Raw genomic sequence first — 24,081 nt, 5'->3', positions numbered from 1 at the left:
TCAAATGATATGACCTTCAGTGGTGCATGCAGGAATGGGAAAATGACCACTAATGGAATGGTAGTAAAGGAGTGTCAATCACACTTTCTTTGTGGACACTTAAACTGACATAGAGGTTATTTCCAAGCTTGACGTGACCTTTTAATGACCTCTGGCATTTCCTTCGTGGACATTTAAACTATGCTCTAGAAGTCATTTCCAATTCACCTTCTGCTGTACATACTAGAAGTGGAGATTCACTCTGAAACTTGAAGGGGGAAGGAAAATGTGTAGATGACCAGGCATGTGGGTCTCGTGCTATCTTCATTATCCTCCCGTGAGCACATGTGGTCTTCTAATCACCCTGTTAATATGACCTGCTACCTTGTGTCTAGTCTAACATTTGCTGATATTGGTGAAGACCTGCACTTGCATGACACTTTCAAAGGTTGCAAAAAGCCTCCCAGACACTGTGCACATGCCGGAGGCCAGAGCACGAAAACATGTGGGAACTTGTACAAAAACCTACTTAGGTGAACACAAAAAGGAAGCGCTTGGGACCCTGGCCAAAAGAATGCTGCCCAGTAACATATGCAAGTTCGGGCCCACGTGGTGCCCAAGCAAAAATAATGTTTATGCCACATGGTAATGCATAAAAAGAAACAATGTTTAATATAAGGCACAAAAATTTGTATGTTGTCTTGGCTATTTAACACCTTCTTGTCTGCAGGAAAAGCACAGTTTTTGGGTGATGCCACTAATGTTTTTTTTTTTTTTTGCATTTAACAAGAAATGCTTTTGCTAAAGTCTATAGAATAATTTGGTTGGGGGATTTTCTTTTTAATGGTATTAGTTTCACTTGACATGTTTATTCATGAGGCTATGAAAATATTTTTTTGTAAAAGCATTTGTGACTAAAAAGGAAAAATAGTTCAAAACATGCTTTTCCACATAGGCCAAAACTTCCCTTATATATTTTCTGCAAGAAGGACTCTTGCACTAAGCAAGTGAATGTCAACTCGTCATGTACAGAATATTTGGAGTTATGCAAAGTATGCAATGCTTAGTAAATTTCATGCTGAGGTTGACACACAGCAGTCTCATAGCACCAGAGGCGACTCTGCACTGTCATTAGCAAGTGAGCCCTCCCGAATGACAGGACACTGCAGATAAAAGTGACCTTTAGAACACACGTCTTTAAATCTCATGGTAGCCATTAAATGGTGTGGAGATGAACACAAAACTTGCCAGCATATGCCTGTTGGCATTCCAAGTCAGTTGGATGCAGTTTCACTGTAACTGCTAAAATCTGATAACTTGAACTTCTCCTTGTCACTGGTCTTTTCATCATCCAAAAACTTGTCCTTTGATGCATCAGACTGAGGAAACACTGTTTTCGTTGGGCAGTGGCATGCAATGCAGACAGAATGTAAACAAATGCATACATATGTCACCACATCAGACTGTGGTGATGTTAGATCTCCACATGTCAGAAAAAGGAAACACAACTGAGAGAATAGTTCCTCTACAATCCGGTGGGTGACTTTAGCTTTAAGGGGGGACATGGGTCTTAAAATTAATTTTGTTATTTATTGCCCAAATTTTATGAAACCTCACAGAATTATTCAGTTTTTTCTACTGATATCAAATATGCAAAAAAAAAAATTCTAGGGCAATTAGTTCTAAAGGTATTAGAGAATTATTGCTACTATCTGCCCAAACAATAGGGAAAAAAATGCTCATCAGAAATTAATTTTAATATACAGCTAGATACAATAAAGTGTAAGGAATGCAATGTTGGAAGTAGCTTTAAAATTGAGCTCATAGTAGAGATTTAGAAGCTCACTCAACTTTGCGCTCATAGACATGGCAACTGTGTAAGGATTTCAGGATAAGATTTAAAAGCTTTACAAGTGAAAATAAAAAATGTACCTCCAACATTGTACTTCCAACATTGCATTCCTTAAGCTTTATAGTATCTACCTGTATATTAAAAATAATTTCTAATAACCTTTTTTCCCTCTATTGTTTGAGCAGACAATAGTAATAATTGTCTAATATCTTTAGAACTAATTGCCATAGAAGAAACATTTTTGCATATTTGAAATCGGCAGAAAAAACTGAACAATTTTATGAGGTTGCATCAAATTTGGGCAATAAATAACAAAGTTAGCTTTAAGACCCATGTTCCCCCTAGAAAATATGACTTTGAAACCATTGATTGATAGATATAGGCATAAGCATGAAATGCTTGTGTGGCATCAATAATGGCCCCATTCGTCATAAAATGGAGAGTCGGCACTTTGTTGCGAGTGCAAAATCTCAAAGATGCCTCTGACAGGTGGTGGTTGACAGGTGATATGGTCAGGGACTGATTGGTTGGCAGTTGCATGATGCCACGAGACCGAATGAAATAGTCAAGCTAGACTGGAGACAGTACTACATGTATTCATTGCTCCTGTGCAGCTTGACCTGGGTCAAGGCAATGTATAGAGGTGGCGCTGGCATCAAACAGAACAACAGGAAATATGCTGCCCAACAGAAATATTTGCATGCCTGCAGTGGGTCGACCGCGAGCAACATTGCTGTGCACAGCAAGTTTATTTTAATGGGGACATGACCTTTTAAAACCGAAAACTCAGTCTATTTCTGGAATAGTATATATTCTGATTGGGAGCCTTCCATATTGCCTTCATCGAAACATGGCTGTCGTGGTCAGAGTTGAACCTATCTCTTCGGACTGAGCAGTCGAGCACCTTAACAACCACTGCTGTGAACACGAAAGTTTTCCTCATTGTGTTAACTTGTATTATTGTTAACTGAGAAGCCAGCTCTCATTACTGAAATCTTCATGTCTATGAAAGTGTCGAATAGCCATTGGGGCTAGTGCCATAGAATGTAATAAAACCATGTTTATTTTGTTTTGACACGGGCTGGTAACAAAAAAAAAAGACTCTATAGGCTCTGTCGTTTTCCGTGTTGTTTTTTAGCAAGCAGAAATACCCATTTGTATTGCTCGCAGTCATGATTGCATTGCCATAAAAGAGTAAAAAGAAATAGACTAATCATTTGGTGGCTGAAAACACATTTCACCTAAACATCCTTATGTTATTCCAGTTATGTCTGACCCCATGGAGACAAAAAAATCTCATCCAAAAAATCAAAAGGTGAAAAAGAAATGCTCATGAATTTATCACATGTGAAGAACACGCACATAAATAAAAATACTGCTGCATGAATCTACTTATATCCAGTGACCTTCAGTTTCTAACTTGCCTGGTAGACTGCACACAGATATTGCATAAACAAGGTGAGCAATGCACTTCAAATAGCTGTAGAACTCTGGAACAGAAAAAATGAGTTTGATGTACAGCAAACACCTACATTCATAGTAGCAGAGCATATTAACGAGAGAATTGAAGAGCACTTGTACAAAAACGTTCATTCTATTCATGACACCTGCCTGACCTTCAGACCCCAAGATGTGGGTGCTCACAGATGGCACCTGGGGCCGAGAGTGGGAGCACGACCCATCTGACTGATATTGACATACTCCTGTAACTTCAGAATGAGCCTACCCAGCTCAATAAAACTTAAATGTCCATGCTATGAACCTACTATGAAAACTTTAAATATCTTCACAAACCAGAAAGTTAGCTTTCCTTAACTTTCTAGGGCTGTTTTATCAAATCAATTTTTTTCCTATGTGGTTGCTTAGTCCAGCTGTATCTTTGGAACTGCTTATCATATTTTTATGAGGGTTCTTTAGTTTCATATCTGAATAAATTTTTGAGACAAGGACAATCCCGTTTTTCAAGGAATTGTGTCTGGAATCAAATAATAAACAAATTAAATTTTGTTTAATTAATGGCATCAAAATTGGGGCTGGGCTCAGTTTTCAGGAAGTAAATTTAAGAAAAGACTTGCTTTGCCCTGGGGTAACTATCTAAGAATGACCATAATGAATTTCACAGTGCCAGCAAAATGTGCGAATTCTCAAGGCATGTCCTAAGGTACCTATGGAAACCATTTGTATATACTGCTCTATACTAGTGGACCTATAAGCCCAGCTCCAAGAAATTTGCTAGTTCTTCAAATGTTTGTACTCTGAGCCTACCCTAACAATTTCATGGAAATATCTCTATAAAAGTTTGTGCAGAGTGGTAGCCTGCCACATTAAAGGGCCACTGACCAGAGTATGGCATTTTAAACGAAACTCCAAAGCTTTGATCAGGTATCGGATATAGTTCAGCAAAGTACTACAGTGATATTGCATGTTGGAAAGCAGCAAAAACATAAAAACATAAAACACTTCCATGTGCCCCTTCAAAAGCAGTTTCCCTGCTTTCTACTCTGGTCGCTGATCCTGAACATATATCCATACTCATGATGGCATCAGGTCTGTGGAAAGGTAGGCAGAGACCACTAATAGTGTGAGCTGCTTGTTGTGTGCTTCTCTCTTCCCCATTTTGTTATCATGCATGCGGTGTCCATGCTCTGAGGTTGACCATTCCTGAAGCCTTTCTAGTCATACCATGCCTCCCACCAAATGTGGAGGAGGAAGGGGAATTTGGCTTGTAGAGGCTAGCTAGACAGTCTGGCAGGAGAGGGAAAACCCTCTGCGAGAGAATGGGAGGAGAGAAACATGGAACAAACAGTTGATTTTGAAGGCTGTAAATGTGTTACTAATTACTCTTTTAAAAAATGTTTCCTGCTCTGCATTCTGGGGGCAAAACCTTGTCACTATAGAAGATATTTTCAACTGGAGGGTGGATCATGGCCATTTAACTGTATGCTGTGTGTAGAGGGTTAGGTTACTGGAGTCTCGACTCTTAGAACAAAAGTATTAATGCCTCATTCTTCAAAAAATCTGACGTCAGTGTTATGAGTGAAAAATCACACTAGTGTGCCTATGGCTGGTCATAGCTTGCAGGTGACAGCCTGGTACTAATTCGTGGGTAGGTTGTGGGACGTCACAAAACTGAACTACATCGCTGAGTTGGCTGGGGCAGTTTTCTTTGAGTGAGATGGGAATCGATTCCATCTCGTCCTTTGGGGCCCCTGGGCCACAAGTCTGATGCACTACCCTAAAGCTACTACGCAGGCATGTTCATATGGCTTGGTTAAAGTGGGTCTTGGTAGCTGTGTTGTGTGGTCTTCCATATAATGTTTTAAGTTGTGATGTGGCTGCGTTCTGTAATGCAAGACAACAGGGGCACCAATTAAGAGGTTATAATAAGTGAATAGCAGAGTGTATGTGCATAAACGAGGATCTGCAAGAGGGAGCCAGTGAGGCTGTTGCATCATATCCTCTAAGGGGGAGCCTAATTATGTGCCAATTTTTTAGTTTGCATAAGTGCAATACACCTGCGTAGAACTGGCAAGGCTTTGTGGCTCTCATAATTACTCTGCATATGTAGAATATTGTTAAGGTTTATTTACAAAGTGGTTCTGCACCTAAACCTGATGTGCTAACCAAGATATAGTGAGCTTCCTCTTCTTCCACTTCTATTCCGGAGAGCCTCTTTTTGCACTTCCTTGTTCTCTTCTGTTCGCATGCCTGACATTTCCCCCTTCGCAGACAAAGCCCCTGGGCTGTCAGTCAGAGTCCCGAGCGAGAGTGGCAGTGCTTCATTCTTGCGACATGAACTACCTGTGTTTTCCGAGAGGGGCGACCTTGGGAACATTAACTAGACACGACGTAGTTCAACTCATTGATGCATTTGAGCACAATAAATGGGCCTGTGTAGCGCGACAACAGCTTCTGGGACAAACCACGCTTGTGGAGAGGTGTCCAGAGCCACACTAAGTCGCCGGGAAGGTAGGAGACATCCTGATGCTGACGATCGTAGCATTGCTTAGAGCGGTCCTGTGAGGCCAGAGTGCGTAATCAGGTGACCCGACGAGCCTCTTCAGCACGGCAGAGGGTGCTCGAAACAGACGCCTCGGTGTCGAGAGAGAACAGCAAAATGGTATCAAGAGAACGTCGAGGTGGACGGGCATAGAGGAGGAAAAATGGACTATAGGAAGTTGTCTCATGCTTCGAGGTGTTATAGGCGTAAGTAATGAAAGGAAGCACGTCATCCCAGTTCTTGTGCCGCGAGTCAACATACATCGCAAGCATGTTCGTCAGTGTCCGGTTTGTACGTTCGATGAGGCCATTTGTCCGGGGATGGTATGCCATAGAGTGACGAAACTGGCAAGTACAATAGCGCAGAAGCTGTTCTACAACATCTGCCATAAACTGGCGGCCTCGGTCACTGATAATTACACGAGGAGGCCTATGACGGAGGACAACAGCGCGAAGAAGAAAGAACGAGACGTCAGCGGCGGTAGCGGAAGGGATGGCAGCAGTTTCACAGTAACGCGTGAGATGATCAACGCACACGATGACCCAGCAATTGCCTTTGGATGAGCGGGGAAACGGGCCTATGAGGTCAACACCCACTTGCTCATATGGTGTGGTTGGTGGTGTCACCGGATGTAAGTGGCCCGGCGGAGAAGTCGTGGGGAGCTTGAACCGCTGGCACTGCACGCAGGAGTTCATATAACGCTGAGTCGTTCGACGCATATTTGGCCAGTAGAAACGTTCCTTAATGCACATAAGAGTCCTGGAAAACCCCAAGTGCCCAGCTGTAACGTCATCGTGCATAGACTGTAGAACAGAGGAGTAGAGGCTAGCCGGAACGACTAGCAGAAAGCGTGCACCACCAGACGAGTAATTTTTTCGATACAGCAAACCATCGCGAATGCAGAAAGGGTTCGCAGATGCCAGATCACGAGCTTTTTGAAAAAGTGATACCAAGTCTTGATCTTTTTGTTGTTCTCGCAGGAAAGTGGCAAGATCCGGAAATTGTACGGAAACGGCGGCGAGATAGTCGTCAATGTTGTCATCGCAGAGGGTAGTTGCGAGAGTCAGTCAGCGTCAGCGTGTTGGCAGCCACTTTTGTATGACACTGTAAAGTTGAACTCCTGAAGGCGTAATGCCCAGCGGGCCAACCGACCGCAGAGGTCGCGTAGATTCACCAGCCAGCAAAGTGAATGATGATCGGTGATGACTGTAAAGGAGCGTCCATAAAGGTACGAGCGAAACTGCTGTACGCCAAAAACGACGGCAAGGCACTCTTGCTCCGTCACGGTATAGTTGCGTTCTGACTTGCTAAGGGTGCGACTTGCGTAAGCGACAATGTGTTGGTTTCCGTCATGCCGTTGTATGAGCAACCCACGCCGATGCCACTTGCGTCAGTGTGGAGTTCAGTGGGAGCTGTCGGGCTGAAATGACGCAGTATGGGCCGCGAGGTAAGAAGAAACTTGAGCTGGCGAAATGCAGAATCACATTCAGGAGTCCATTTGAAAGGAATATGTTTCTGCAAGAGGCATGTGAGGGGGTAGGCTACGTCAGCAAACTTAGGGATGAATCGTCGAAAGTAAGAGGAAAGTCCGAGGAAGCTCCTGAGTTCTTTCACAGACTTGGGCTCTTTGACGCAGCTGACAGCTTCAATCTTCTGTGGGTCAGGCCTAACACCGTCTTTGTCAACCAAATTCCTAAGCACAACGATCTGGCGTTCACCGAAGCGGCACTTCTTAGAGTTCAGCACGAGACCCGCTTTCTCCATGCAGTTAAGGACCACAGCTAAATGGCTGTTATGCTCGGCCAAGGTCCTTCCCAAAATCACTACGTCATCTAGGTAACACATGCAAATTTGCCACTTCAGTCAACGCAAAAGAGTGTCCATGAATCTTTCAAAGGTAGCCGGAGCGTTGCATAGGCGGAAAGGCATCACGTTAAATTCATATAACCCATCGGGAGTCACGAATGCCGTCTTCTCCTTGTCTTTCGGATGCATCGGTATCTGCCAGTATCCGGACCGTAAATCAACAGATAAAAAGTAGGAAGCTGAATGGAGGCAGTCAATGGTATCATCAACATGCGAGAGTGGGTAAACATCCTTCTTGGTGACAGTATTGAGGCAGCGATAGTCAACACGAAATCGCCAGGTGCCATCTTTCTTTTTCACGAGAATCACAGGGGCGGCCCATGGGCTAGATGATTCCTGAATGATTCCTCTTTGCATCATATCACTGACCTGTTCGTCAATTATCTTATGTTCTGAAGGTGAAACATGGTGTGGTGTCTGTCTAATCGGGTGTGCAGATCCAGTGTCGATCATGTGATGGATGTGGGAAGGCAGAATCAGTGGTGGCTGATCTCGAGCAAAGTCGAGCACGTCTGCATGTTTCATAAGAACCTTCATCAATATTCGGCGGTCGTTGGTGGGTAGTGATTCATTTATCATAGACTGAAGCTGGGAATCAGCATTATCGGGACGTCTAGTTGAACGAGCAATGCCGTCACTGAACGCGGCGATGTGCATAGAAAGGCGTTCTTCAAAGTCGGCGAGTTTCAAACCACGCGGCAATACAGCAGGTTCATTGGTATGGTTGAGAGTCCAAAGCGTGGCACGGCCCTCGTTCACTCGAACAACGCTGGGGGGTACCAACACACTCTTTTTGGCACCGGAAAGGGAAGCGGGTTCCACCAGAGCGTCGAAGGCATTGGGAACTGCACCCAAAGACACAACTGGGACGAAGATGGCGGACATCGACGGAATGACGGTATCCTTGAAAACAGAAAACACTTGGACCACCCGCGGCGATTCTTCTATGAGGGCGGATCGAAGGCTGGGGCTTATTGATATCTCGCCACTGTTGAAGTCGAGAGTTGCGCCACACTGCTGTAAAAAGTCAACTCCTAGATTAACGTCGTGCGTAGAGCGAGGGAGCACCGTAAATTCAGTTCTAAACTCGTGTCCAGCCATTGCTACATTTACATAACAAATACCAAGCGGAAGCAACGATTCTCCCCCTACACCTCGAAATATGACAGTTCTATCCCAGCCAAATATAATTTTGCAGCCGAGATAGTTCTTAAAATCTAAGCTCATCACGGAAATTGTAGCACCCGTATCCACTAAGGCCATAACACAAACACCATCCACTAACACTTCCAAGTGGTTCTTCAGCATAATGATCGGTAGAGGAATTGGCAATATCGATAACCTGGCGACCGCACCTCCATCGGCCGCACACGCTAGTTTCCCGGTGGCGGAGAACGGCGGGGAGAAGGCGATTGTCGGGAGCAGTGGGCAGGAGGAGTCAGGCTGTGATCAGAAGCTGGTGAGTTTCTGATCGTTGCCAGCATTACAGTGGCATCCCAGCGATTGTACTTGCTTACCCGCTGGTAATTGGTGAGCCAGTCGTCCACGTCTTCGCCAGCCTTGCCAGAAAAGGTCCGCGGCTCACGGTAATGCTGCCATGCGGGTGCCGCTGGACCTGGCTGCCGTGCATCGCCGTCTTGGATCATTGTGGATGTCAAAGGGGAGAGCCCAGCGAGTTGTCGGCTCGAACGAGGTAGAGAGGAATCCGTGATGATCTTTGCAGCACCTTCCACCACACTGTTAAGGTTTATTTACGAAGTGATTCTGCATCTTTACCTGATGTGCTAACCAAGATATAGTGAGCTTCCTCTTCTTCCACTTCTATTCTGGAGAGCCTCTTTTTGCACTTCCTTGTTCTCTTCTGTTTGCATGCCTGACAATATCTTAAAACACCATGAGATGGCTCTTCATTGGCAGAAGCAGCTGTTGAAAGAATGATAGCATCAAGGGTGGAGGATGGGCAGAACTGGTTAAGCTGTGGCACCTGTGTGTGTAAGCATTGCTTTTACAGCAGCCCAATTTTTTCTTGCCCTGGGCTTCTGAGTCATTTTTATGGCGGTCACTTTATTTCCACTCAGTCCTCAAGTATTGAAAGCTGCAGGGGACAAGGGAAGCCAAGATGAGAGAAATAAGAACCTCTAAGCCAGTGCATGCAACTTCATTTTACAATGCTCTCACACCATTTTTATTTTTGAAGCTTTGATTGTATACACTTAAATCACTTCTGCAATAGAACTACACCAACGTGCACAGCTAAAATCCATGCTTCCCATAAATGTGCGGGTAGGTGTCCATGTGGGCAGTGGTATGGAAACTGCTGAATTCCATTATAGTCTGTTTTTATAGCTTTACACAGTCCGGCATGGGGTATAAAACACTGCAGCACTCGATGACCTTTAGTATACCATGTGGGAAGAGTGTTGGAGTTGGGTGGTAAGGGCTGAGCTTTTAAGGGAGCTACAGCAGTACTCGTTCACAACAACATAGCAGCTAGAAAAATGCATTGGCCAGGAACCTTACAGGGGTTCTACAGTACTTGTTAGTTCTGTAGTATATTTACCACAAGCCACATGATGCATGAGTTTATGGGAGCTACAGAAGTGCTCCTTCAGAGCTACATAGGAGCTTGAAAAATGCAGTAGCCAGGAATGTTATGGATGCTCTACTGTACTTGTCGGTCACCTGCAGTGAACAGTGCAAGAAAACCTATATTGCATCTTACTTCTATGCTGTATCTTGGGCTCTTTGGGTCAGCACACATTGTGATGAAGCATCGCCGTTATAGCAAATTATATGCAGTCACTTTCATTGCTCAGCATGATGTGTGATCATAGCATCTGAATGTGTGGCTCCTTCTGTTTTGCTTTGTAGTACTTATATTTTGATCACTGTCAAGCTTTTCTAGATAGTGTACTGGTGTGACATTATATATATAGTGTTTTACTAGCCTCTCATTCCTTAGCACAGTGTCCTTGGCAGTGTTCATAAGTGGTTGGGTTCTCTTTTCAGGCATATTGCTTAATTTGTGGAGGTGGCGATGATCTCTTTGTTTGTGACAACGACGCCTGTGCAAGGTCAGTGCATTTCATTTTTTTATATTATTGTACCAGAACGGTTTACCTGTTCTTTTCTTGGTTAATTTTTTTCACTTTCAGTTGGTCCATTGTACATTTAGAACCAAAGCAATGATTTTTATTTCTTATTTAGTTTTTGTTAATATAGCCACAAGTTAATCACCATTGATGGAAATCCAGCAAAGAAAATTAACTTGAAAACACTGCCCTGGCTCTATTTTCTTTGTCTTATACACTGTCAAGGTATGAGACCTTTTCATGACCTTCAGAGAAACCAGTTTTACTAGGCTGTTGATAGGGCGTGGCGAGATGATCTTTCACCTCTTTCCCTGCTACAAGTACAGTGCAGTCTCCATTATAGCGCACCCTTCAACCATGTTTTGAAGAGACAGTGAAAAACTTGCACACTAACTCGCACTATTCTTGGACCGAAAACTATTTGAATTTATGTATTGCATGCTTGACTAAGGGAGGATGCTACCATGAGTGTTTCATGGAAGAAACCTTTCATAAATAAATATTTAATTTGGTTCATTGAAAAGAAAAGGTGGGGTATTTGTTGCACTTCTCGCTGGACACCTGACCATGCTACAAGGATAGTAGGGTGGGAGTGAAAGAAGAGTGAGGGAAGAGCTTTAGTGGAGGACTGCGGGATAATTTCAACTGCAATCAGGTTTGAACTGAGCTACTCTAGTTCATTAGCTGAGCGTCTAACCATTGGGCCACCTTGGATGGTAAGATTGTCATGCTAACTGCTCTTGTTGAGCCACAAGAATTCATCACTTTTAGTTCTCCCCTGAGCAAGCCTTGTGCCATTAGAGGAGCTTTGAAGGTACTTTAAGCTGTGCCAGTGGCCCACATTTTCTTCAGCTTTCACATCGGCATCACTTAAAATTCCAAGAGCACTTTGGAATCTACATGCAGAAATATAAAAACCTAAGCATTGCTGGTGCATATGGTGCATCATGTTTGCTATCATCACCATTGCAAATGTCATCATTGTCAATATCATTAACAGCATCCTCACTGTCATCGCTAGTATCATCCTCAAGGTAGACAAGGAGAAATAGGATGTGTGCTTCATGATCCCAGGTGTGGTACAGTTGGTTAAAGCACTCGGTCGGGGGTCCAATGAATGGAGGTTTGATTCCTATTTGAGACAAGATATTTTATTTAACTACCATCCTCACGATACACAAGAAGAATTATGTGGGTTTCATGATCCCAGGCATGGTGCAGTTAAAGCACTCAGCTGGGGATCCGAGGGATGGAAGTTGGATTCCCAGTGGAGACGGGATTTTTTTTTCATTTTTAACTATCTTCTTCTTGGTAGAGAAGAAGAATTATATGCAATTCGGTTGATGACGTATGTGCAGGGGTTGGAAGTGTAGCCTACTTATGACTTTGTAGGAGCCATTTCGAATGCCTTTTGGTGCTGGTTACCATATCACAGTGGACTCTAAGACAAACTTGGTTAAATAAATTTTTAGATAAATTGAACATGGAAACATTATTTGATTTCCCATAGGGCTCAGCTTAAAAAAAGAAAAATCCTATTTCAGACAACTTGTTCAACATATCCTATAGTTGCAGCAGCTGTTAACCATGGTAAACCTGATTAACGGCTGTCACTTAGTATTTGCGTAGCACTCTCATGAAGTAAAAATTATGTAACTTCTTTTTGTAGATGAAAAAACACCTCTACTACTAGCTAAGTTCTGTGTACATTTGCACAATGCTGCAGAGATGCAGTTTTGCAGGGAGCTTTCTTTTGAGAACGTTTCTTGCCCAAGTAGAAAAGGCAGGGCACCATTGAGCCTGCAGTGGTGCAGAGAACTGACATGGTCAAATCTCAGCATCACACGTCATGGGCTGATGGGATGCTTCCCACAGCTGCTTGGTCTTATGTTTCTACCATGTGATGCTGATCACCTAATGAGGAGTGCCTAGGCCAAGTCAGTGAGAGGAAATGGCTGACAGAGGAGTGAGGTGCGGTTCAAAGTTTGGCTTTACTTTACTAAATTTGATGGGCTCTACCTTTGCCAAATCTTAGTGCTATCTGGTTGGTACCCCACCAAGCTTCCTGTGATGCATCTGAATAAGACCCTCCTATCAGCTGGGTTGGTGCTCTTACCTTGCATCGATGGTTAAACCGTTGCATGAAACCTTTGGAATTTTTTCCTATCAGCCATTTCACAACACCCAGAGATGCAGTTCGACTGCGCTGTTAAGGTGGGCAGTCATCAATCCTTTTCAGTGATACAAGCACAGCCCAGTGTTTAATATAGCAGCAATCTTTGTGAAATTGTGTATAGAACTGCTATAAACTCTCTTTTCGGATCGGACTATTTGCTCTAATACAGTAAAAGCTCATTAATTTGAACTCTGCGGGATGGCAAAAAAGGAATTATCTCAAGTTTAAGTTATCGAACGAATGGCCTTGAAAAGAGTGATGAGAACGACTTGTTTTTTTTGCCTGCATTTGTACTGCAACTTTCCAAATTACACTCAGTGCTTTATTGTCGGCATGCTGTCTGGAGTGTCAAAGTAGAACTGCTTGAAAATGCAAAGGGCTGCCCGGGATGCTGTTTAATGTTTTTAAATAGTGCAAACCCATATTTCTGAATTAATTAGGGTCAAATTAACGAGTATTTTGTTGCAAGTTTTGGAGGTCATGTGCCACTAACTCTTACCCACTGGAAAACCAGCTGCCACGCCACTTATGGTGCCAATTTGTCTTCATCCATTCTTCTGGTTTCATTTTTCCTCCCAAATTTGGAGGTGCAGCTTCACAGCTATGCCATCTTGTCACAGGGGCTTTTTCGGAAGGTCATAGGCCAATGGCCTGGCTGCCCAGACGCTGTGGCACATAGTTACAATTATTTGTGACTGAACTTACTCGCACTCAAATAGGCTTTTTGGTCGATCAACTATGGAGCTTGTGGCACTGAGTAGCGAAGTGTGAATCTGCCTTTTTCACAAGACCGCTCTGTGCATGTGCACCTTTTTCCTGGCTGAAAACAGACCACCAACCCCAGCTGCGCATGTGTAGTTTTTAGTCTCTGAGATCGGCATTGTCGGAGCTTACCTTCGAGGCAATGTGCAGTTAATATTCGTGACAGGTGTATGCAACAGATGGCGGTGGCTGTCAAGAACACATCAGCATTTCGCAGGCAACTGCATTTCCCAAGGACGTTAAACCAGTAGCAGATGAATTTTCAGCCACTTTCATATGGTGCCACATTTTGTGAAAAAGGCATATTAAACGAAAGTTAAAATTTTCGAGGCTTGGGATTATGAGCTCTCACTGTACCTGCTATACCTGGCATTTTGATTCACGTCTTTTGTGAGCTATTGTCAGATGTGACCAGTACTGTTCCTTCTATTTCAGGGTCGGTTTTCAGCCTTAAATCATCAAAACCTAAGTGACATCAACAAAGGTCTTGCTTCTGACATTTTGTGGCTGTACTTTATCTTTCATTGAATTAGTATTGTGGTCCAGAGCCCTGTGCATGGTAGGCTCTGTGCATTTCCCATGGCAGCATTTTTTCGTTTGGACTTCTATCTCCTGCACTTGTCAGTTATATACCAGCCACAAGTCTGCTATCAGGTTCTGAGCTTTTGTAAGGTGCTGTGCGTTGTTCGGTCCACTCCACACAATATTGGCCTGTTATGTGTTGCAAATTTGTGTTTCTGTCCTACATATTTTTGCTGCTTTGTCTCACATTCTCGTTTGCTGCTTTTGCATTCTGTTGGCTTTTAATGCCTTTACTGCAGCAATGGCTGGCTCTCATATATAGTGTTGTTATGGCGATATATGCTCTTGCTGCTGGAGTTCCACTGCTAGCACTGGCTTTTGAGTGGTTCATTTTAGATGTTTTCGGCATCCCAAATATCCTTGTCATCCACTGTATTGACACCATTACCTACATGCATTAGACAATAGTTCAGCACTGCAGTCTTTCTTTTGTGTTTCATATCATCGCTATGATTTGGGAGTATTCATTCACTTAGATCTTGTCCGCTTGCATGTCTCTTTGTCGCTATTTTGACTTATGGTCCACACTGCCAGTTCATTGTGCAGCATAGTCTTGATTGTGGGTGTAGTAAAGGCAAAATGCATGCTGTGGTCCATATAGTGTACTTGTCCGTTGCCTATTGATTGGAACCTGCTCAACTGTAATATGTGCAGTGCCGGCGCTGCTAGCAGATGGAGCTGGCCATATTGTCGGAAATACATGCTGTAAGGCTAGTCGGTTCATGGCGTAATTTGGAACAGGGCAGTGTACACGAATACAGAACAGGACAGAAAGAGCACCTTCTACTGACCAAGTTTATTGTGGAATATACCACAATTTATATGCCAGTGCATATCTGGATTTGAGCGCAGTGTAGAAAAAAATTTAAATACAGAATCATAGCGTTCCAAAGGCAGTGCATATCACAGCTGGAACAAGGCATCAAGAAAAACAAGCATAATAAAATACCGATTCTCAGAATCTAGAAAAAGCTGTCTAAAAAACCCACTTCCTGGTCGCTGAGTTATATTGTCACGTAGTGGTGCCAAGGTCGTTGACACTAAAAGAAGACACAGGCTTGATGGTACTGAAATTAACCCTTTATTGGGCTGACTTGCACCTGCAAAAGAAGTAAGCAACCCGGCGGCGGCGATAGCAACAACCGTGCTCGTTGATCGTCGAACAAAGAATGCTTGTCACACTCGTCAACGCTCAATTTAAAGGCTGCTCAGAACAATCTAGATAACATCGCAAACTGCTACTAGCACAACCTGGAACATTGTACAAACATACGCAAGTGATCGGGATCATCGGCACAGATCTCGGCTCATCTTTCTCGAGAAAGAAAATGATAACACGTCGTATCGCGACAACGAGCATGAACAAACACGGGATACAGAATTGATACGTGTGCCAGGATTACAGTGATAAGCCCGCACGCCGGCGGCTAATAAAAAACAATACAGTTTTGAAGGTTTCGTGGCAGTACTCCCCCCTTAAAAAACATCGCCTCGATGCTCCAAAATAAACAAAGCAAACTAAATAGAAATATTACAAAGTTTATACACCATGGATTCATTAACACACGTAATAAGGCTTCAGACGAACATGCATGGTTTCTGGGGATGCGCGTCGCCGTTGTGATGCTGACTTTTCGTTGGGAATGACTTCATTGTCCAGTGGTCCAACGCGGCAAATGATTTTGTACGGCCCAAAAGTATCGACGCAGCATCTTTTCACTTACTCCACAACGACGAATTGGTGTCCAAACCCACACTTGGCCTCCTGTATTGTACTCTGCATGGCGTCTTCATAAGTTGTATTGTTGGCTGTCGGTGTGCTGTTGGTCTTTAATACGCAGCTGTGCAAGTCGTTGGGCTTCCTCTGCACGCTGCAGGTAGGCGGCGACGTCAAGATTGTCTTCGTTGGTTACGTGCAGCAGCATTACGTCGAGCGTCGTGGTGGGCTGCCTGCCGTACACAAGCTTGAATGGGATTGCTCTGGTCGTCTCCTGAGCTGCCGTGTTATACGCGAAGATCATGTACGGCAAGATGGCGTCCCAGGTCTTGTGTTCAGCGTACACATACGTGGTGATCATGTCCGAGATCGTTTCGTTCAGGCGCTCTGCAAGACCATTGGTCGAGGGATGGTATGCAGTTCTTCGTCAATGGCTTGTATGACTATTCCAGGATGGCTTGCATCAACTCTGCCATAAACGCCTTTCCCTAGTCCATGAAGAGCACTTCTGGGGCACTGTGTTGCAAGAAAATTTGTTTGACAAAAGATTTAGCAACTTCTGCCGCTGCACCATTGGGCAGTGCTTTTGCTTCTGCATAATGAGTAAGGTAGTCAGTGGCCACGATGATCCACTTGTTACCCATAGACTAAGATGGAAAGGGGCGAGGAGATCCATCCCAAGTTGTTGAAAGGGCATGTCTGGGGGTGGAATCGGGTTTAGTAGTCCTGCTGGTCTGAATGGCGGTGTCTTGCTTCTTTGGCACTCACGACATATCTTCACGTAGTGGGAAACTTCAGCAGGCAGTCACGGCTAGTAGTACTCCTGGATTCGACGCAACGTGCACGCAAACCCGAGATGGCCTGCTGTGGGCTCATCGTGCAATGCCTGCAGAATTTCTTGCCGGAGGTTTTTAGGCACAACAAGAAGCTGCGTGGTCCTGTTGGGAGCAAAGTTCGTCTTCATGAGGAGGCCATCTCTTAACACGAATGATGATAAATGTCGTCTGAACGCAGCAGGAGGGGAAGCGGTCTTTTCTTCTAAGTAATCGGCTAGCACTTTCAGCTCAGAGTCTGATCGCTGTTGTTCTGCAAAACTGCTGGCGCTTACCGGTCCCAAAAAAAGCGCTTCATTGTCTTCTTTCACCGGTGCATCAGCGGAGCTCGTGATAAGCAGTCTGCGTCAGAATGCTTTCGGCCCGACTTATAAATTACAGTCAAGTCAAATTCTTGAAAACGTAGGCTCAATCGGGCAAGGTGGCTGGATGGGTCTTTTAAATTAGTCAGCCAGCAAAGTGCATGGTGGTCGCTTACCACCTTGAATGGTCAACCGTATGGGTATGGACGAAGCTTAGAAGTGGCCTAGATGATTGCGAGGCACTCCTCCTCTTCGTTGAGTAATTGACTTCAGCTTTTGTGAGGGACCTGCTAGCATAGGTGATTACTTTTCCCTGTGCGGCACTCTCTGGATGAGAATGGCTCCTAGGCCCACACTGCTCACGTCAGTATGAATTTCGTCTGCATTTTCATCAAAGTGGCCATGTACTGGAGGGTACTGCAGACGGCGCTTAAGTTCGCTGAAGGCTTCTTCTGGCAGCGCTTCCCATTTAAACATTACATCAGCCTTTGTGAGCTGTGTCAACGGTTCGGTGATGCGCGTAAAGTTTGTGACAAATCGTCGATAATAGGTGCACAGCCCAAGGAATCTGCGCATGCCTTTCTTGTCAGCAGGCAGTGGAAATTGCGCGATTGCAGCTCTTTTCTCCGGGTCTGACCGAACACTATCCTTGCTAACGATGTGACCTAGGAACCACAGTTCCTCGTAGGCGAAGTGGCACTTCTCTGGTTTTAACGTTAGTCCCGATGATTTGATGGCTTCCAACAATGTCTGCAGCCGTTTCAGGTGGTCTTCTAAGTTTGACGAGAAGATGACATCATCCAAGTATACCAGGCAAATCTGCCACTTCAAGCCCACCAGCGCAGTGTCCATTACTTATTGAAACGTTGCTGGTGTGGAGCAGAGGCCAAATGGCATTGCCTTGAACTCGAAAAGACCATCCGGTGTGATGAATGCGGTCTTCTCGGATCTCTTTGGTCAACCTCAATTTGCCAATATTCGCTCTTTAGGTCCATCGATCAGAAGTCCCTTGCATTGCAGAGCTGGTCCAGTGTGTCGTCGATGCGGGGAAGTGGGTAGACATCCTTCTTAGTTATGCTATTCAAGCAGCGGTAATTGATGCAGAAGTGAAGTGTGCCATCTTTCTTCACTAAAATGACTGGTGCAGCCCAGGGGCTGTTGGATGGCTGGATCATGTCATCACGCAGCATTTCCTCAACTTGATTGCGTATGGCCTGACGTTCTCGTGGCGATACACGGTAGGGACTGTGACATAGCGGTCGAGTGTTTTTGTCTGTGATGATGTGATCCTTTGCCAATGGAGTTTGGCACACCTTCGACGCTGAAGAAAAGCACTCGCTGTAGTTTTCAAGAAGAGTGCGAATCCAGTCTTGGTCTGTCTCGGGGGAGCGCTGGGTTAATGTCGAAATTGGGCTGCTTGGCTCGGTTGGGTACATCGTCTTCAAGTTGGCTGGGGAGAGCGAAGATGTCTTGGGTGTCCGCTAGCTCGTCAAGGAAAGCAATCGTCATACCCTTGTTCAGGTGCCGGTATTCGTCGGTGAAGTTTGTGACATCAGCTTGTCCATGACAAAACAGACGATGCCTCTTGCGATGCCAAGTCCTCTATCCAGTAACAACTGAGTGTTTCCTTCGACAACCCCTTCCGTGATTTCGACTTCTGTTGTGACCACAGAGATGATGACGCTTGATCGGGGCGGTGCGGTCGATTCTCCATTGAGGACATTGAGAGTGACGTGATGCGTCGAAGTTCTCATAGCCGGTATGGCCTTGTCGGTCTAGAGCTTGATGAGTTTGGATCGGAGGTCGATGATCGTTCGATGTTTGTTCAGAAAATCCATGCCGAGAATCACATCGTGAGAACAGTCCTGTAGGACGACGAAGCTGGTAGGGTAGGTACATTCGTTTGCTGTAATCCGACGGCGCAATAAGGTTACTGTGAGTGGTGCGGATTAGCGGGCCGTCGCTATTGGTCGTCACTTTAAAGGGCCTGTCACACTAGCATGACACGACGCTGACGCAGACCCGACAATGGTACCGACCGTGTCTGCGGCCGACCAATCTGTCACACTAGGCCGACGACGACACCAACACGACCGAAAACCAGATGTCTTCCCAGTGTGACAGGCTTTGAGGCCGGGGACACCGACAAAACCAGTCTGCCGACTGTCGGTGACCGAGTCTTCCCGAGATCGGCCGTTGAGCAAACACTTTCTTGAAACGCAAAGCCGACTCTGTATACCATGTTGACGGCAAATACCTTTCAGCCCTAATGTACGTAAAAATGTAGAATCAATGCCTAATCTCTGACCAAAACATGAGCGTGAGCCGCCAAAGTATACTCGGGGCCGCAGAATGCACATGGAATATCAACGGCAGTGAATTCGGGGCGCATATATTTGCGGCGCGCGTGGGACCATGAGTAATCTTTCCGCGTTTTCGAACAGCACAGAATAGTGCAAAATGAACATAGTGTGTGACAAAGAAATTATCAAAAAAAGCGATTATTTTCTTGAAGCCAGCCTAGAGCTACCGATCCTCCTACGCACTTCAATCGTTGTGTTTACAGTCATAAGGTCTAGTTGCTGCGTCGCTACTTCGCAAGCCTATTTCAACGCTATGTTACGCATCACGCAATAAATTCTTGTTCCGTAATTCAATGTGTTTCAGGAATTGTGTGCGCAAAAAGTTCAGAACTTGCGTTTACACTTTACAACAGAACCAACAGCAGTCGTGGTCCCGCGGCCAGCCCTGTGAAATCCGGCTAATGTTTTACTAAATCCGCAGGAAGTTTTACCTGTTACTGCACAACACGGCAGGATTCAAACTATCTGCAGTTTACTCTCAGCAATCTGGACAGTCAGTTAAGCAGTAAACGCTCCTACTGACTTCGCGACTTTCACACTGCAAGACAGCATATTAGCTATCTCAACCTCTGAAAGCGCTGGTTAGGCCTAATTTTTGTGGTGCAGTGGTTAGCGCAGCTGGCTATCAAACAGGAGGTCGTGAGTTTGATCCCAAGGGTAGAAATTTTTTTTATTTTTTTTCAGCTTTTAATATACACTGTCTCTTATTCGCCAGGGACAGCTTTTATTTTTCGAACACTGACGCTCTGACCCGGCAACCGGAGCCGTAAAATACTGAGCACTATTCAGTCTCGGCCCATAATCACGACTGTTGAGGTGCTTGTTTTGGTATGGTCGAATATATGAAATAGAATTAAAATTAAGCGTTCCTTAATTTAGTAGTTCCGAGAATAAACCAAGAAAAATAAGATAGGGAGTAGCTACAGAAAGGAAAATTTTGCATGGTAGAAAAAAATAAAAGGATTAAGAAAAGGAACGTATAATCACACGAGAAGAGAGTGAGAATGAGAGGACCTAGTCGGTGGGGAGGTTTCGCATGTTGTCTGGCTAGTGTGACATAGGAGTTGGGCGACCGTTGGTCGACAGCCGTCTTGCGAGTGACACGCCACCGACACCGACTGTTGGCCGACTGTTTTCGTCGGCGCAGTGTGACATAGACGCAGACATCAGGAAGACGCACTGTTGGCAGACCAAATCGGCATCTTGTCGTGCTAGTGTGACAGGCCCTTAATGAGCTGGGCGGCGAAAGCTCCACTGATGACAGAGTAGTCGGCACTGATGTCCACTAGGGCGGTAACCGTGCGTCCGTCAACAGCAACCTTAAGGTCGCTTGTTCGCATCCTAGTATTGCACGTTGGCTTCAGTGTTTGATCTCTGCTTCGTCTTGTGCTGAGGTCACGGACTGGGCACACCGTAGTAATGTCGTTGGGCGGTGATGTCAACTTGGTCTGGTCATGATCTCGTCGATGTTACCGTTTTGTGGACTGGCGATTTAATGGCTGTGTTGTCGTCACTCATCGTCGGCGATGGAGGATCTTCGTGTTTTCGCCGTGAAGCTACCTCACTTCCAAAGGTTGCTCTATTTATTTTCCCCTGTGCAGGCTTGGCGACCTTCCGTGCACTCTTATCGTAGTTACGACCAAGCGATGCAAAGCAGGCCCTGTACCGCGATGGGGACCTAAACCGATGGCTTGGTGGCGCAATATCACCGCTACGCAGATAGTTGTCGATTTCTTGCGGTCGTTCACCTGGGCATGGTCATGGAGCATTGATTGCAAATCCACGGGGATCGATGGTACAGAATGTAGCCGGCCTCACTACCGTGGAAGCATAATTGCTGGTTGTTCATTGTCCTCCAGGCGTCGCACTTCCTGGGGCTTGGGGGTGGTTGGTAGTCTTGGTGGGCGGGGGCCAAAGGGCAGCTTTTAGGAATAGGACGGTAGCGGTGAGGGCTAGAAATTCATCACGTCGGGGCACAGGGCGATGTAATGCAGCAGCGTAGTTCATCGCTGTTACCTCTTGTGCTGGAACAGTCGCAGCTGTCGCTTGAGGAACGCCCAGCGCATGCTGCACATTTTCACAGATGACGTTCGCGAGTGTCGCCACCTGGAGTTGTTGCGATGATGGCAGCGATCAGCAAAGTTTCTCTCACATGATCTCCTGGATGAGGTCCGCAGGTTCTCTCCGCTTGCAGATGCGCTGGGGTAGTGGCTTGAGTAGTCCGGCTGAAGTGGTCGCTTGTAGTGGTGCATCCGGGTGTCAAACGTCTTTTGATGGTTGATGCTTCCCTTTCAAATTCGTCCACAGTTTTCGGCAGGTTCCAGACAAGTCCTGCAAGAAGCGACTCTTTAATGCCTCGCATTAACAATTTCACTCTCTCACCTTCGGTCATGTTAGGGTCGGCGCAGCAAAACAGGCGCTTCATCCACTCTACGTACACCAGGACGGGCTTGTTTGGGAGTTGGAGTCTTGATTGGAGGAGGGCCTGAGCTCTTTCTTTTCGAACAGAACTTGCAAAGGCCATCAAAAACTCTGCTTTAAATATCTCCCAATCATTTACAGAGGTCTCGTGATTTTCGAACCAAACTCGGGCATGTCCTTGAAGAACAAAGTAGACTTGCCTGAGTTTCGCAGCGTCGTTCCAGTCGTTGAATTTTGCCACAAAGTCAAAAAGGTCCACCCAGTCTTCCGCATCATCCGGTCGTCCATGGAAGCAGGTGGGCTCATGTGGTTGGACAAAAACAACCGATGCTGTAGGCTGGGCCATTGTCAGCATGGATGCCTTCCGAGATCAAATGAGGTCTGGCAGCAGACCGTGTTCAGATTGGAGCCCTTGAAGCCGGCGACTGGTTCGGTGGCCTGTTGGCTGGTCCTCGAGGATCAAAGGCAGCACCTCCACCAAATGTCACGTAGTGGTGACAAGGTCGTTGACATCAAAGGAAGACACAGGATTCATGGTACTGAAATTAACTTTTATTGGGCTGACTTGTCCCATCAGCGGCAATAGCAACAAACGTGCTTGTCGATCGTCAAACAAAGAATACTTGTCACACTCATCAACGCTCAATTTAAAGGCTGCCTAAAACAATCTAGATAATGTTGCAAACTGCTAGTAGCACAACCTGGAACATTGTAGAAACATACGCGAGTGATCAGAATCTTCATGACAGATCGCGGCGCATCTTTCGTGACAAAGAAAATGATAACACGTCGTATCGCGACAATGAGCATGAACAAACATGGGATAAAGAATTGATACGCGTGCCAGGATCACAGTGTTAAGACCGCATGCCGGAAGCTATTAAAAACAACAAACACAGTTTTGAAGGTTTCGCGGCAATATCAATGTGAAATGCTAATGCATGTGAGCCCAGCTTTCTGTATATGATAAGCCTCAGTTACTTCCCTTTCAGTTTTGCTTTCTGCTTAAGTTCATGAGCTTTTGTCCCTTCTAGCACTGGTTTGCAGCCTTTGTATTCTCTGCAGTGATCAAGGAGGTTCCTCTTTCCATTGTTTTTATTTGACCATTTTTGCTTGCTTTCTCATTGAAACTGTGGCCAGTCTACTTCAACAGTATCAAGTAGATGACTTCTGACTGGCACTCAGTAAATTGAATGTTATGCTTGATAGCAGATTTCGGGGGTTGCCTGGTCATCATGGAGCAAACCTTTGTCAACTTAGATGGTGCTGTAACACCATGTTTACTTCGTACCATATCCACTTTATATCAACCACTTGTCTTCTGGATGCTATGCTCTAATTTGTGCATAAAAGAAATCAAAGCCACAGACCTCCGGTTTTTAAGCTGACGTTGCAGCTGAAAAAATGAAAACTTAGCTGGGGCTTAGCTTTAGTGAAGCCCGGCAGGTTGCGAAAGCAATAATAGCTGGCTACGCTATAGTTAAGCTCGTAGTGTAACCAATTGTGGTACACCACAACATGGTACACCACAATTGTGGTGTGCCATGTTGACCGTACGATTAACACAGGACACACATTGGAGTTTACTATTGTTTAGCTTTATTGATTTTACCTATGAAGGACATTTTGGTGATCACTGTAGTGAGACTTTGTCTTCACACGAGTAATCACGTCGACAAAGAATTTTCACTGTTCAAAGCGTCCATTACATTCCATTTGGAGTCATCACCGATTGAGGACGATTCAAGAGAAGCGCAATGCGCTCGTCTAGCTGCATCTTGAGCGCGCTGTTGAGCGAGATGCTTTTCCTGTTCATCTGCCTCTAGCCTGCTGTCGTTTCCTGGCTTCATCGAGACAGCATGACTTCTTTCTGTTTATCATAATGCATAGCGAGTACCTCAGCTGAGCAAATGCGAGCATTTATATGCCCATCATTTTCCTCTTGCTCTTAACTGCGAGAGAAGAGATGACAGCAGCGTCTCCACTCAGTAGCAGCGTGGCTCCAGCTACAGCACGTCGTGCCTACCGATTGCCACTACCTGATGACTCAACTTGGTAGCTCATCTCTTGCTCGTTTTCCTTATCCTCGCAACTGTGAGAGAAGAGGTGACAGCAGCGCTTCCACTTGGTAGCAGC

At 45.2% G+C, this 24,081-nt stretch overlaps 1 protein-coding gene across 1 annotated transcript in view; it reads left to right on the top strand.

The window, feature by feature from the left end:
- The window catches only part of LOC146172501 (DNA (cytosine-5)-methyltransferase 3A-like), a 292,512-nt gene that overhangs the window by 134,721 nt on the left and 133,710 nt on the right, over nt 1–24,081 (top strand). The window contains exon 9 of the mRNA XM_084585778.1: nt 10,707–10,771. Coding sequence (XP_084441904.1) covers nt 10,707–10,771 — 65 coding nt within the window. The remainder of the gene's footprint in view (nt 1–10,706; nt 10,772–24,081) is intronic.

This window comes from Amblyomma maculatum, unplaced genomic scaffold (assembly GCF_055883805.1).
Source record: "Amblyomma maculatum isolate TAMU_Amacu unplaced genomic scaffold, ASM5588380v1 scaffold_13, whole genome shotgun sequence".
In the NCBI taxonomy this organism is placed as follows: domain Eukaryota; kingdom Metazoa; phylum Arthropoda; class Arachnida; order Ixodida; family Ixodidae; genus Amblyomma; species Amblyomma maculatum.
Note: the sequence above shows the minus strand (reverse complement) of the source record. Positions and strands in the feature narration are given on the sequence as shown.